The 13,576-nt window shown below is 46.1% G+C and overlaps 1 protein-coding gene across 7 annotated transcripts in view; it reads right to left on the minus strand.

Moving 5' to 3' along the window:
- Positions 1 to 2,514: 2,514 nt before the first annotated feature.
- LOC137562594 (serine-rich adhesin for platelets-like) overlaps positions 2,515 to 13,576 on the minus strand; it is a 110,440-nt gene continuing 99,378 nt past the window's right edge. For all 7 annotated transcript variants that reach the window (XM_068274086.1, XM_068274085.1, XM_068274087.1 and 4 more), the window contains 3 exons: positions 11,469 to 11,566; positions 10,230 to 10,285; positions 2,515 to 3,249 (listed from right to left, as the gene is read on the minus strand). In XM_068274086.1, coding sequence (XP_068130187.1) covers positions 3,190 to 3,249; positions 10,230 to 10,285; positions 11,469 to 11,566 — 214 coding nt within the window. In that variant the 3' untranslated portion in view covers positions 2,515 to 3,189. The remainder of the gene's footprint in view (positions 3,250 to 10,229; positions 10,286 to 11,468; positions 11,567 to 13,576) is intronic.

The raw sequence follows: 13,576 nt of genomic DNA on the forward strand, positions 1-13,576 counted from the left end.
GAATCTCGTTATAGTAAACGCTGATATAGTAAACCTCTTTATATAGTAAACTCAATCCCCAGGTCCCAAAAAATGTGTCTGTGTAAATATACGTGTGACCAATTCTGTTGTTGTAAACTTATGATATAGTAAACTACTTTTCCTGTTCCCTCTGCGTTTACTATATAAAGGAATTCTACGGTACCAGGATTCACTGCAAGGGGTCATGGGAAGTGTATAGTAAAAGGCGTGCTGTAATGGCACACGGGCTGGATTGAAGAGCATTGTTTTGGTGACCAATATAGCCAACTCAGTGGGACCACCTGTGAATTCCGTCATAGCTGCCTGCGCAGTCCGCATTGCTGCTCACACACCTGTGCAGGTCAGGAGCTAGCATGCGCAGGATGTCCAGGAGGCTGCCAGGAGCGAGCAGCAACAGAGAGCTCCCAACCTGCGCAGGTGCGCAAGCAGCAATGCAAATTGCATGGGCAGCTATGACAGAATTCTCTTTTTTACAAAGGATTTGGACACAAACTGTACCCTAAAAGGATTATGCAGCTTTACAGGTATTTACTTCTTCTTTTTTTTTTTTTTTTTACCTCGGTCACCTTGTATATACTTTAAGTTTATATTTGAGGTGTTTTAAAAGTGCTATTCAATTGAAATGTAAAAAAAAATACAGTTTTGCTAGTTTTTGGCAGATAAATGCCTAAGAAATGGGTTTCTAAGCACAGTTCTACTAATGATTAACTCACTGGAACCAACTCTGGGAGCTTCAGAGGATTTTGGACTGTCCAGATTCCTTCATGTTAATAATAACAAAGGTCTTATACTGAGTCTCAGGGCAATCCTTACTTCTGTAAGGATGCTCTTGCTGCTAAGTGAAGAGGAAAAACGAAAGTTGCTATTGATGGATTCCGTAGGAATATACTGCTTGCCTGACTATTGTTTATTCCTTTTAATTACTTTTAAACCCTTGTTCCATTGCAGATAAGGTTCACTATTCAATTTTCTCCTGAGTTTTTTTCACCAGGGCCCATGTGCAGTTCACCTTTTCCCCTGAATTTTCTCCTAGGTGATATTTGTAAACCTGTCAATACTCAAAATAATTTTGAGTACTTTTACACCTACTTTTTGGTACTTTTTCAATTGAAAAGTGCTGGAAAGTTATTTTAAATAGAAGATGAAAAATGATCTCCTAGGAGAAAACTTGGGAGAAAAAAGTGAATTGCATATGGGCCCAGATATGTTTTCACACCTTATCAACAAAACATTTTTTGGTGGGGAATTTGCTCATCTCACCAGAAGCAACAAAGCTGTCAGCAGAGCTGCTGCTAGCTTCTTACAGTAAGTATCACGCTGTTCAGAGTATGAAAGGTGAGGCACAGACAGAACTTTCTTACGAAGTCGAACTCTGAAGTTAAAAAAGTCTGTGCTGCAGGGAATGGCTGGTGAAAAAAAGAATGTTAAAAAAACAAAAACATCTTACCAGGTGCTTTTAACCTTTAAGCAGTCAAACTTTATTTGGCTGCAGGGCAACATTTTTCCGGCTGCTGGGGACGTGTGCCTTCCCCAGCCTGGCAGGGTATGCAAAGTGGGTGGCAGGGAGCTGTTACCTCCCATCACCCCTCTTCCACCAACAGGTGGCGCTGTAATGCTGACAAGATCCCCTGGATTCCCATCACATGTCATATCATGTGATCAGGACCCAGAAGACATGTCAGGAGTTCAAAGCTGGGGGTGGAGGAAGAGAAAAAGCCGACCCAGCCTATCTGGAAAAGGTAACTATAACCGCTCCCTGCCACCTGCTCTTTTGGCTGCACTGGGCAGCCAAACGAGATTTGCCAGCAGGTGTTTAAATTTCAGAGCAGTTTTTAAACAAAATATCTCATTAGAAATTGCTGAAAGGTTAAAAGACACTTGAAGTGCAAGGGATATAGAGGCTCCTGTTTATTTTTAAACAATGCAAATTGTCTCTGACTGCCCTGCGGATCCTCTGCCTCTAACGTTTTTAACTATAGACTCTGAACATACATGAATGAAAGATTGCCAGGATGCCAGGCAACTGGTATTGTTTAAAAGTAAACAAATATGGCAGCCTCCATATCCCTCTCACTTCAGGTGTCCTTTAAAGGGACTCCGAGCTCTAAAAATAATCAAAATTGGTACTTATCTGGGGCTTTCTGCAGCCCATCGTAGGTCGGGAGATCCCACGGCAGCGTCCTGGCTCCTCTCGCAGTCTCTCTGCACAAATGTCTCCCGGCGACACCGGGCCCGAGTGTTGGGCCCTCTCTTCCTGGAAGATGGCGTTAGTCGTCATCACGCCGGCCGCCTTGCGTCATCACGGCGGCAAGTGTGACTGTACTGCGCATGCGCGATTAAACCTCTTCCAGGAAGAGAGGGCCTGACACTCGGGCCCAGTGTCGATGGGAGCCATTTGTGCGGAGAGACTGGGAGAGGAGCCAGGACGCCGCCGTGGGATCTCCTGACCTACGGTCAGGTAAGTACCAATTTCGATTATTTTCAGAGGTCAGGGTCCCTTTAAAGTGATGGATTCAGAATCTGGTTACCAATGAGCTTTACATGAATAAGAATAAGCTCTGCAAGCTAGTTACTACACAGGACTAGGAAAATGTTTACATCTGGAGTCATACTTTTATTCCTTCACTATAGAAACACACAGTCATATCACACTGTTCTGGCACACATGCTAAAAGTGCTGCAAGGTTCCCACTATTGCACAATTTTTAATTTGATAGATTGCAATTTCGTAAGTGCTTATAATCTTTGTTCATTAAGAAGCTGGGCTTCTTCAGGCCCATGAATAATGTGTAATTGTTGTTAATTGTTTTGTGACCAGAGAAAAACTTCCTCCCCTTCATCATCACCCCAAACCTTCCTCTAGAGCCCCCCAAAAAGGTATCAGAGGTCACAGACATTATTTTAAGTGCTTAGAACATGAGGTAGGTCTAGGAAAATAAAAATATCTTCAATACAGTCTGGAGTTTAAGAAGAGGACATAGATGAAATCTTTCATTTGGTCCAGAAGAGCAAGAGATACAGACTTCCTTTCTGACTCCCGATTGGTTTCTGCTTCATTTCCTGTGACACATGTCAATGTTCAGTTAGAGTCACCTCAAATGCTTGGCATTATGCCAGCTGAAGGATATGGGGCAACTTCATGCTGACTGCAGGAGCTTCAAGTTACCTTCACATAGTTGACTCTTGTTTCAAGAACTCTGGCATGATAACAGGTCTTGGAACTTTCAGCTGTGCAAATAAAAAAAAGGACGGTATAAGAAGGCAATCTATAATACTAATCCACAGTGGTAAGTATGTTATGCACAGACTCAAAAGCTAAGAGATAACTACTATCATCTTTTATATTGCAAGGATCTTGACCTATATTATTTCAAACTCATCCTCTCACTGGTTTCTATGGGCGTGCAGGACTATTGTTGGGCGAACATCTAGATGTTCGGGTTCGGGCCGAACAGGCCGAACATGGCCGCGATGTTCGGGTGTTCGACCCGAACTCCGAACATAATGGAAGTCAATGGGGACCCGAACTTTTGTGCTTTGTAAAGCCTCCTTATATGCTACATACCCCAAATTTACAGGGTATGTGCACCTTGGGAGTGGGTACAAGAGGAAAAAAAAATTTAGCAAAAAGAGCTTATAGTTTTTGAGAAAATCGATTTTAAAGTTTCAAAGGGAAAACTGTCTTTTAAATGCGGGAAATGTCTGTTTTCTTTGCACAGGTAACATGCTTTTTGTCGGCATGCAGTCATAAATGTAATACATATAAGAGGTTCCAGGAAAAGGGACCGGTAATGCTAACCCAGCAGCAGCACACGTGATGGAACAGGAGGAGGGTGGCGCAGGAGGAGAAGGCCACGCTTTGAGACACAACAACCCAGGCCTTGCATGAGGACAAGAAGCGTGCGGATAGCATGCTTTGTACCACCATGCAGTCATAAATGTAATAAAGATAAGTGGTTCAATAAACAGGGACCACGCGGCAACGCTAACCCAGCAGCAGCACACGTGATGGAACAGGAGGAGGCGCAGGAGGAGAAGGCCACGCTTTGTGAGACACAACAACCCAGGCCTTGCATGAGGACAAAAAGCGTGCGGATAGCATGCTTTGTACCGCCATGTAGTCATAAATGTAATAAAGATAAGAGGTTCAATAAACAGGGACCACGCGGCAACGGTAACCCAGCAGCAGCAGCAGCACACGTGATGGAACAGGAGGAGGCGCAGGAGGAGAAGGCCACGCTTTGTGAGACACAACAACCCAGGCCTTGCATGAGGACAAAAAGCGTGCGGATATAGCAGCAATGCTTTTTGCCGCCATGCAGTCATAAATGTAATACAGATGAGAGGTTCAATAAACAGGGACCGGAAACGCTAAACCATCCCAGATGTTCATCGGTCATGTTACTTGGTTGGGGTCCAGGAGTGTTGCGTAGTCGTTTCCAATCCAGGATTGATTCATTTTAATTTGAGTCAGACGGTCTGCATTTTCTGTGGAGAGGCGGATACGCCGATCTGTGATGATGCCTCCGGCAGCACTGAAACAGCGTTCCGACATAACGCTGGCTGCCGGGCAAGCCAGCACCTCTATTGCGTACATTGCCAGTTCGTGCCAGGTGTCTAGCTTCATGCCCGGTTTCAGGTCCAGCGGTGCCAGCCACAAATCCGTCTGTTCCTTTATTCCCCTCCAAATTTCCTCCCCTGTGTGCTGCTTATCCCCAAGGCAGATCAGCTTCAGCAACGCTTGCTGACGCATGCCAACAGCTGTGCTGCACTGCTTCCACGATCCTACTGCTGCTGGTGCTGGGTTAGCATTTCCGGATGAGGTACAGCTTTGAGATGCGTTGGAGGAGAAGGAGTCAGAGAGGTAGGTGCTGCTGTTGTTATCCAGCTGTTTGCGGCGTGGGCAACACCCGCGCCGTAGCAGGTGAGGAATCGCTGCCAGGCTCCACAAGGTTCACCCAGTGCGCGGTAAGGGAGATGTATCGACCCTGGCCGAACGCACTCGTCCAGGTGTCAGTGGTGAGGTGAACCTTGCAGGCAACGGCATTCTTCAAGCTTCGGGTTATTTAGCTGACCACGTGCTCATGCAACTCAGGCACTGCAGAGCGCGCAAAGTGGTAGCGGCTGGGAACCACGTAACGTGGGATGGCCACTGACATCATGCCCTTGAAGCTGTTTGTCTCCACCACTCGATATGGCAGCATTTCGCAGGCCAGAAGCTTGGCTATGCTGGCTGGCTGTTACTGCCACGGCCCGGGGGTCATTTGCTGGCAATTTCCTCTTGTGCTCAAACATCTCAGAAACAGACAACTCAACCGTAGCGCTGCACACCGAAGGGCTGTTGGTTGTTGTGTTTGATGAACACTGGGAGACCTCAAGAGCACTAGTCCGGAAAGTGACAGTGTCAGCATCGTCTGATGTTTGTGAATGTTGTGAACCACGCAATGGCTGGGCTACTGCTGCTGCTGAGGCGGGTCTGGTGGTGAGTCTGGTGAACCCAAGGGAGGCAGTGTTGCTGGTGGTACCCTGTCCTGCCGCGTTTGCCCACAGAGTGGGATGTTTGGATAGAATGTGGCGGCTCATGCTGGTGGTGGAGAGGTTGTTAATACTTTTCCCCCTGCTCAGGCGGGTCTTGCACACCTTGCAAATCGCCATGGTAACATCCTCAGTGCAGTCTTCAAAGAAAGCCCAGACTTTAACTGGCTGAGGACTCGGACCTCGTGCGTGATGTGCTGGTGCTGCTTAACCCACTGCTGGACGCTTGAGAGGTCATCCAAGTAATTATCTGGTCCTGTTCTTTTGGATCTGTGAGGGTTGTTGTCCTGGACAACATGGGCAGTATTGAGTGGGTTTTCTTGGGTGCTCCCCTGTGGCCTGTACGTGAACCGTCAGGGGAAACACCTCTTCCCTTGCCCCTCCCTCTTTCACCGGATTTCTTCCTCATTTCACTTATCCTTAAAGTACACGCTGACTGGCAGCAGTACAGTGGCAGTACAGAAATGCTATACAGTGGTGGGTGAGCGGTGTACCACTATTGTCAGCAGTGACACAGAGCACAATGCTATACAGTGGCGGGTGAGCGGTGTACTACTGTTCCCAGCAGACACAGAGTGGAAGTAAACACAATGCTATATAGTGTGGCTGAGCCGTGTACACAGAGTGGCATTAAACACAATGCTATATAGTCTGCTATATAGTCACCCCGAACAGGGTGATGTTCTGCAGAACCCAAACAGTGGCAAACACTGTTCGCCCAACACTACTGGGAGGGAACGCAGATTTTAGTACCTAAACACACGATACAACATGTTTTCCGGGGTCGGACTCTGAGGCACATACAGATGGTCCCGATCATCATCCTCATCATACAACTCTTCTCCTGAGTCTGACCCACCCACCACCTCTGCCACCCCAACATCCCCAGACACAGACCCCTCATCGTCCTCAACATTAACTTGGGATGCTGGCCTGAGCCAGACCTCCTCCTCCACATCAGGCCCCATCATCTCCTCAATGGCAGCCCTCATTAATCGCTCTGGCGACGGACTGATGGACACAACGTTCTCCTCCGGGGAGGGCTGCTGCTGACCACTGGCTGCTGGGGTGGATGTTATAGCTTGCGTGGGGCGTTGGCTGTTGCTGTTGTTGGGAGTGCTGCTCACAGCGGAGGTCTCTGGGGAACTCATGTTGAGCTCATATAGTGGTTGACGGTGAGTGGAGTATTACTGATCCCAGCAATATACACACTGACTGGCAGAGTACGCAATGCTATATAGTGTGGCTGAGCGGTGTACACAGAGTGGCAGTAAACACAATGCTATATAGTCTGGCTGAGCGAGCGGTGTACTACTGTTCCCAGCAGAATCAGAGTGGCAGTAAACAATGGTATATAGTCTGGCTGAGCGGTGTACACAGAGTGTCAGTAAACAATGGTATATAGTCTGGCTGAGCGGTGTACACACAATGCTATATAGTCTGCTATATAGTGTCAGTAAACAATGGTATATAGTCTGGCTGAGCGAGCGGTGTACTACTGTTCCCAGCAGAATCAGAGTGGCAGTAAACAATGGTATATAGTCTGGCTGAGCGGTGTACACAGAGTGTCAGTAAACAATGGTATATAGTCTGGCTGAGCGAGCGGTGTACTACTGTTCCCAGCAGAATCAGAGTGGCAGTAAACAATGGTATATAGTCTGGCTGAGCGGTGTACACAGAGTGTCAGTAAACAATGGTATATAGTCTGGCTGAGCGGTGTACACAGAGTGTCAGTAAACAATGGCATATAGTCTGGCTGAGCGGTGTACACACAATGCTATATAGTCTGCTATATAGTGTCAGTAAACAATGGTATATAGTCTGGCTGAGCGAGCGGTGTACTACTGTTCCCAGCAGAATCAGAGTGGCAGTAAACAATGGTATATAGTCTGGCTGAGCGGTGTACACAGAGTGTCAGTAAACAATGGTATATAGTGTGGCTGAGTGGTGTACACAGAGTGTCAGTAAACAATGGTATATAGTCTGGCTGAGCGGTGTACACAGAGTGGCAGTAAACACAATGCTATATACTCTGGCTGAGCGAGCGGTGTACTACTGTTCCCAGCAGACACAGAACAGTAAACAGAATGCTATATAGTGTGGCTGAGCGAGCGGTGTACCACTATTCCCAGCAGACACAGAACAGTGAACAGAATGCTATATAGTGTGGCTGAGCGAGCGGTGTACCACTATTCCCAGCAGACACAGAACAGTGAACAGAATGCTATATAGTGTGGCTGAGCGAGCGGTGTACTACTGTTCCCAGCAGACACAGAACAGTACACAGAATGCTATATAGTGTGGCTGAACGAGCGGTGTACTACTGTTCCCAGCAGACACAGAACAGTACACAGAATGCTATATAGTGTGGCTGAACGAGCGGTGTACCACTATTCCAAGCAGACACAGAACAGTGAACAGAATGCTATATAGTGTGGCTGAGCGAGCGGTGTACCACTATTCCCAGCAGACACAGAGTGGCAGTAAACAGAATGCTATATAGTGTGGCTGAGCGAGGTACACAGAGTGGCAGTAAACAGAATGCTATATAGTGTGGCTGAGCAAGCGGTGTACTACTATTCCCAGCAGACACAGAGTGGCAGTAAACAGAATGCTATATAGTGTGGCTGAGCGAGGTACACAGAGTGGCAGTAAACAGAATGCTGAGCGAGCGGTGTACTACTATTCCCAGCAGCGACACACAATGACTGGGGGGGACCCTGGCTAGCGTGGCTGGAGCGCGAACTACCCTGCCTGCCTACCCAAAGCTAAACCCACAGACAAATGGCGGAGATATGACGTGGTTCGGGTATTTATTTACCCGAACCACGTGACAGTTCGGCCAATCAGAGCGCGTTCGGGTCCGAACCACGTGACCCGTTCGGCCAATCACAGCGCTAGCCGAACGTTCGGGGAACGTTCGGCCATGCGCTCTTAGTTCGGCCATATGGCCGAACGGTTTGGCCGAGCACCGTCAGGTGTTCGGCCGAACTCGAACATCACCCGAACAGGGTGATGTTCTGCAGAACCCGAACAGTGGCGAACACTGTTCGCCCAACACTATGCAGGACATCGTCCAGTTGGCAGCAGTAGAGGGCCCCCTTTTGATATAGGAGCTGCTGTTGCCATGCAACAGGACACCCAGAACCAGAAAGTACTATTGGGGCCTCTAGATCCCAACAAAATGTATTAACACTTGCAAATGAGAGCCTGTACTTTCTTTGGCTTGCTTCGTTTGGATATATATAAAAATAAAAATTTGCGCTGCCTCACAGTCCACTAAAGGAAGGGAACAAAACACAGTCCTTGGCCGCGTTGCCACCAGGTGCAAAGCTGTTCGTCTTCAGTAAACCTCAAACGGAAAAACACAGGAAAACAATCATCACATAGACCATCAGTTCAACCTTGATCCTCCACCAGCTAGGACCCGTGTGATATTTAGAGGGTAACACCTTCTTCTTGTGCTTCACCACCCACAGGGATTGCCCTCACCTTTGGCTATAGCTGCCCAGACCTCACAGACAGCAACCAGCGCATATAGGTAATCACCAACTCCTGGCTTCTCCTTGCTTCAGACCAGTAGGATTACTCACAATGATTCCAGATTTAAATAAAAAGATATATACATATCATTGCGTAGGCTGTTAAGAATACTTCTGGAGGGATCAGACCCACTATCCACTTTGACACCGTGCCTATGGATTTATAGGGACCACCTCTCCACAACACAAATGCCCCAACACCAAGCAGGACCGTGCTCACCTATGATATGTGCTGCCCCAGTCACAGACAGCTACTCAGCGTATTGGTGAGCGATCCTTCACACGATAACGTTGCTTAGTGTATACTCCCTCCACAGACAGAAAAATTGTGCAGCCCACACAATTATATTGCAAGGATCTTGACCTGTATTATTTCAAACTCATCCTCACACTGGTTTCTATGGGCGTGCAGGACATCGTCCAGTTGGCAGCAGTAGAGGGCACCCTTTTGATATAGGAGCTGCTGTTGCCATGCAACAGGACACCCAGAACCAGAAAGTACTATTGGGGCCTCTAGATCCCAACAAAATGTATTAACACTTGCAAATGAGAGCCTGTACTTTCTTTGGCTTGCTTCGTTTGGATATAGAAAATAAATCAAATTACGGTGCCTTTTGGCGCCCTCTACAGATGGCTCATTTCATTGTTTGTCTCTTTCGAAATGAACCTTTGTGTACATTAAAGGTTATCAGAATGATTGTACCTTTCCCCTTTTACAATGAGATAAATGACTTATCAGTTTTGATCATCACTTCCTTATTATCAACCATAACTGAATCATATATAAAGCTTGCACTGTCAGTTCCAAAGTTCTCTAAGCACCGTGGAGCCTCCCAAGTGTTGTCTGGTCTGGATAATGATTTGAAGTCCTGCCCATTCTTGGAAATCTGTGGCGTAATTGAACGTAATAACTGAGCCCAGCCTGTCACAGTATAACTCTGCTTTGCACTTAGTGAACGGAGGAATGGAACATTCTCAGTCACCTGTTTACTCGACCTTTGTGCTGTAAGGCAAAGTCTCCACCTCCCTCTCTTGGTCAATACTCATCAGCAGTGATTAATCAGCTAATGGGAAAAGTGTAACCTACACACTGATCAATGAGTCATATGTTTTGTCGATACATTTCCTTACCTGAGCTTCTGTATTGACTTTATCCAGCTGTGGTCTAAAATTAGATCCAGAAGAGCCTAAAAAAAATCAAAACATGGTTTGAGATTAAAATCCTACAGTTTGTCAACCAAAAAAAGCAGCGCGGTGGAGTAGTGATTTCCATCTTGCCTTGCCACCCTGAGTCCTGGCTTTGAATCCCAGCCAGGGTACTAATGTACAGAGTTTATATGCTGTCCTAGTGTCTGAATGGGTTTCCTCCAGGGCACTCTGGTTTCATCTCACATCAAAGGATACATACTAGGCCCCTAAAACACATAGGTGTACCTTCAAGTCATGTGGCTCCCTCTAACCACTTCTTTCTAGTAATCACCTTGACCAAGAGACCTATCTGACAGTTACTATTGGAATTCAGCAGAAGAATATCGGTAACTTTACGGATATTCTACAAATGGCTATCTCCCCCACTCTTTTTTCCAGGTGCATTTTTTCCCCGAATGCGCAGCATATGCACCAGACCTCCAGTGTTTGAACTACAGCTTGTGACACATGACAGGGAGAGAAGACACAGGGGGGATGAGCCCAACGGCATAAAGTAAGGACACTGAACATGGAAGGACATGCACTGGTGGAACAGATGAGTGCTGCAAACACTCTGCATCGGTTGTCGCCAAATTGAGCACCACTACTGATGGGCTCCCGACCCACCGGCGTTTGAGCAAAGTTTTCCATCCAGCACAGTTGACCAAATCAAGCAATTTCTGTCTGAAATGATCAATTTGGTCAGTCATGCAGGACTGGGCATTGTTTGTGGCATTGATTTCTAGTAGATTATCATCACAATGATCAAATCTGTTGGATATTGACAGGTGGAATCGTCTAGTGCAGAGATGGACTAGGATGTAATGAGGCCCTTGGCAAGATAGTTGGTTTTGGGCCCCCTTGTTGTCTTTTTCGTAAGCTGAAGTGGAGAGAGGTAAGAAAAGGTGGCTGGTAGGCCCCTTAACACCCACTAGGCCCCCAGGCACCTGCCTAGGTTGCTTGGTGGGTGATCCTGCTCTTTGCATCTTCAATCCAATAGGACAGCATTTCATTGCACCACTGTTGATGGTAAATCTATGATTCCCGGCATGAAGGACAATACGAGATATAAATGTAGCCTCTAATAAGGAAGCACACATTTCTGGCTGGAATTTAGACCTTAGCAGGTCAGTGTCCTGTGAGCCTCAATAGTTGCAATATCACGTTCTGCAGATGACTCACCTTCACCACTGCCAGAGGAACTCTGCTGCAATCTGCCCGGCTCATTGTTATCTTCCTCCCACCCATCCTCGTACCATCGCTTCTCTTTATCTATCAGCCTATGTAAACAGAGGAGAAGGAAGCAAATGCTTAGTAATACATGAGATCATGCATGTCAGGACTCTTGCAAAACTGCTATAGTAAAAGACTTTAACACCGGTGATACATCTAATGCAAATTACCATGATAAAAATAATGATGATTGATAATAATGTTATTAATAGATCTCCTCTCCGCACCTCCTCCCGGTCAGTCTTCATACTGTAGTTCTCAGTAGGGATGCTCATTCGGATTTTGCAGAATTTACATTTCTGAATTTCCGATCGGAACTCGGAAATCCAAATTCGGAAATCGGATTTCTGTAGAAATACTGCATTACCACAACTTGGTAATTTTATCCCAATCACAGTTGGAAGCATTGGACCAATCAGAGGATGCAGAGTCAACTCGGAAGCATTGGACCACTCAGAGAATGCAGAGTCAACTCGGAAGTATTTGGCCAATCAGAGAATGTAAAAAAATGACCAAAAACAAAAACCTACTTGGAAATTGGAAACTGATCAGAAATCTGTGGAATCGGTAATCAGCATTGGCGGAAATCGGAATTTCTGCGGAATCGGAAATCGACATTTCCGACCATCCCTAGTCCTCAGTGCTTATAGCAAGTCATACATCATCACTCCATGTATGGCCAGAAGTGTTGCTTGCAAATTTTCACCAGTTGTTTTTCACATCGAAAATGTTATTTTCGATTTTGAGAAAAAAATTAGAAAAACTACATTATATTTTCGTAAAATGGTCAAAGAAAACTATTTTTTCTTTCTGATTTTTGCCCTAAAGTCAAATTTTGCATTATTTTCGCTAAAATGCATTTAACTTAACATTTAGAATGCATTTTAACTGATGGACTGTCAGACAGATCCTTCTCTGATGCCTGTGCTCAATTTTTTAAAGTTTTACCTCTCGGCCAGCATGTCTCCTGGCCTCCTTCAGTGTTTGGCATACCTGAGAGGTGACACATGTGATGTCACACATGCACCACTGTCACATGGTTCAGTCGCTCGCGTTGATGGTGGACACTGGAGGAGGCCAGTAGTCCCTCTGGTGGAGAAGTGAGACTAAAAATAATGGGCACAGGCATGGGGGGGGGACGTTGGGGGGATGCGGAGTTACGTACATTGTACTTTGATGGGACACCAGGCAGGTATCTGTTGTGTTCATTGATCATCGCAATATTGAATGTCCTTACCATCGCACACCACATTGAGCTCTTACGGCCACAATTTTTCCACCATTCTCTTCTCATTCAATAGAAGTATCAAATTGGAAGGCCAATTTGTCCACAGTATCGATTTAGCAACCTTTACTTTACTCATTGTACAGGTTTTATACTGCGCCCACTTAGGCACGATAAATAGATAGATAGATAGATAGATAGATAGATAAGTAGATACTGTAGATAGATCTCTCTTTCTCTCTATATCTATCTATCTATCTATCTATCTATCTATCTATCTATCTATCTATCTATCTATCTATCTAGACTATTACCAGAAAAGCATCAATCATGAGCTAATACAACCACTGATTGGGCCTTCTGGTCCAGGGTCTCTAGTACAGTTGCAACATCTGCTTTTCCAATTGCTAGGCCACTGACTGCATGTGTACTTGAGTCTTTTCAATACTTTAAACCGTAGTCCTCATTATGATTGGTCTAATCACAGTCTCTCCTGTGGGTTCACCTCCATACACTCTCATTTGTATATGGCTTTTTGGAATCGCTGATGAGCATCAGTGATACCAAAGCACAGCTGAAAATGCTTCAGTGGGCCCCAGGCCTAAAGCCTGAAGTGGATGTGCCTTTATACAGGGGCATGCAAAACCTTAAACTGATATACAAAGATGCGGTACACAAGAGCCATAGACGGGGCACTGTCCCAGTCACTGGTTTAATACTTGCACAAAGTAGTTGGTAACATCAGCATGGTAGAAACATTAGGTGTACAGGTGGGAAGAGGTGGGTGACAGGGGAAGCAGGACGGGCACAAGAGTCTGGACAGGCACGTGAC

This window comes from Hyperolius riggenbachi, chromosome 3 (assembly GCF_040937935.1).
Source record: "Hyperolius riggenbachi isolate aHypRig1 chromosome 3, aHypRig1.pri, whole genome shotgun sequence".
NCBI classification, from domain to species: Eukaryota; Metazoa; Chordata; class Amphibia; order Anura; family Hyperoliidae; genus Hyperolius; species Hyperolius riggenbachi.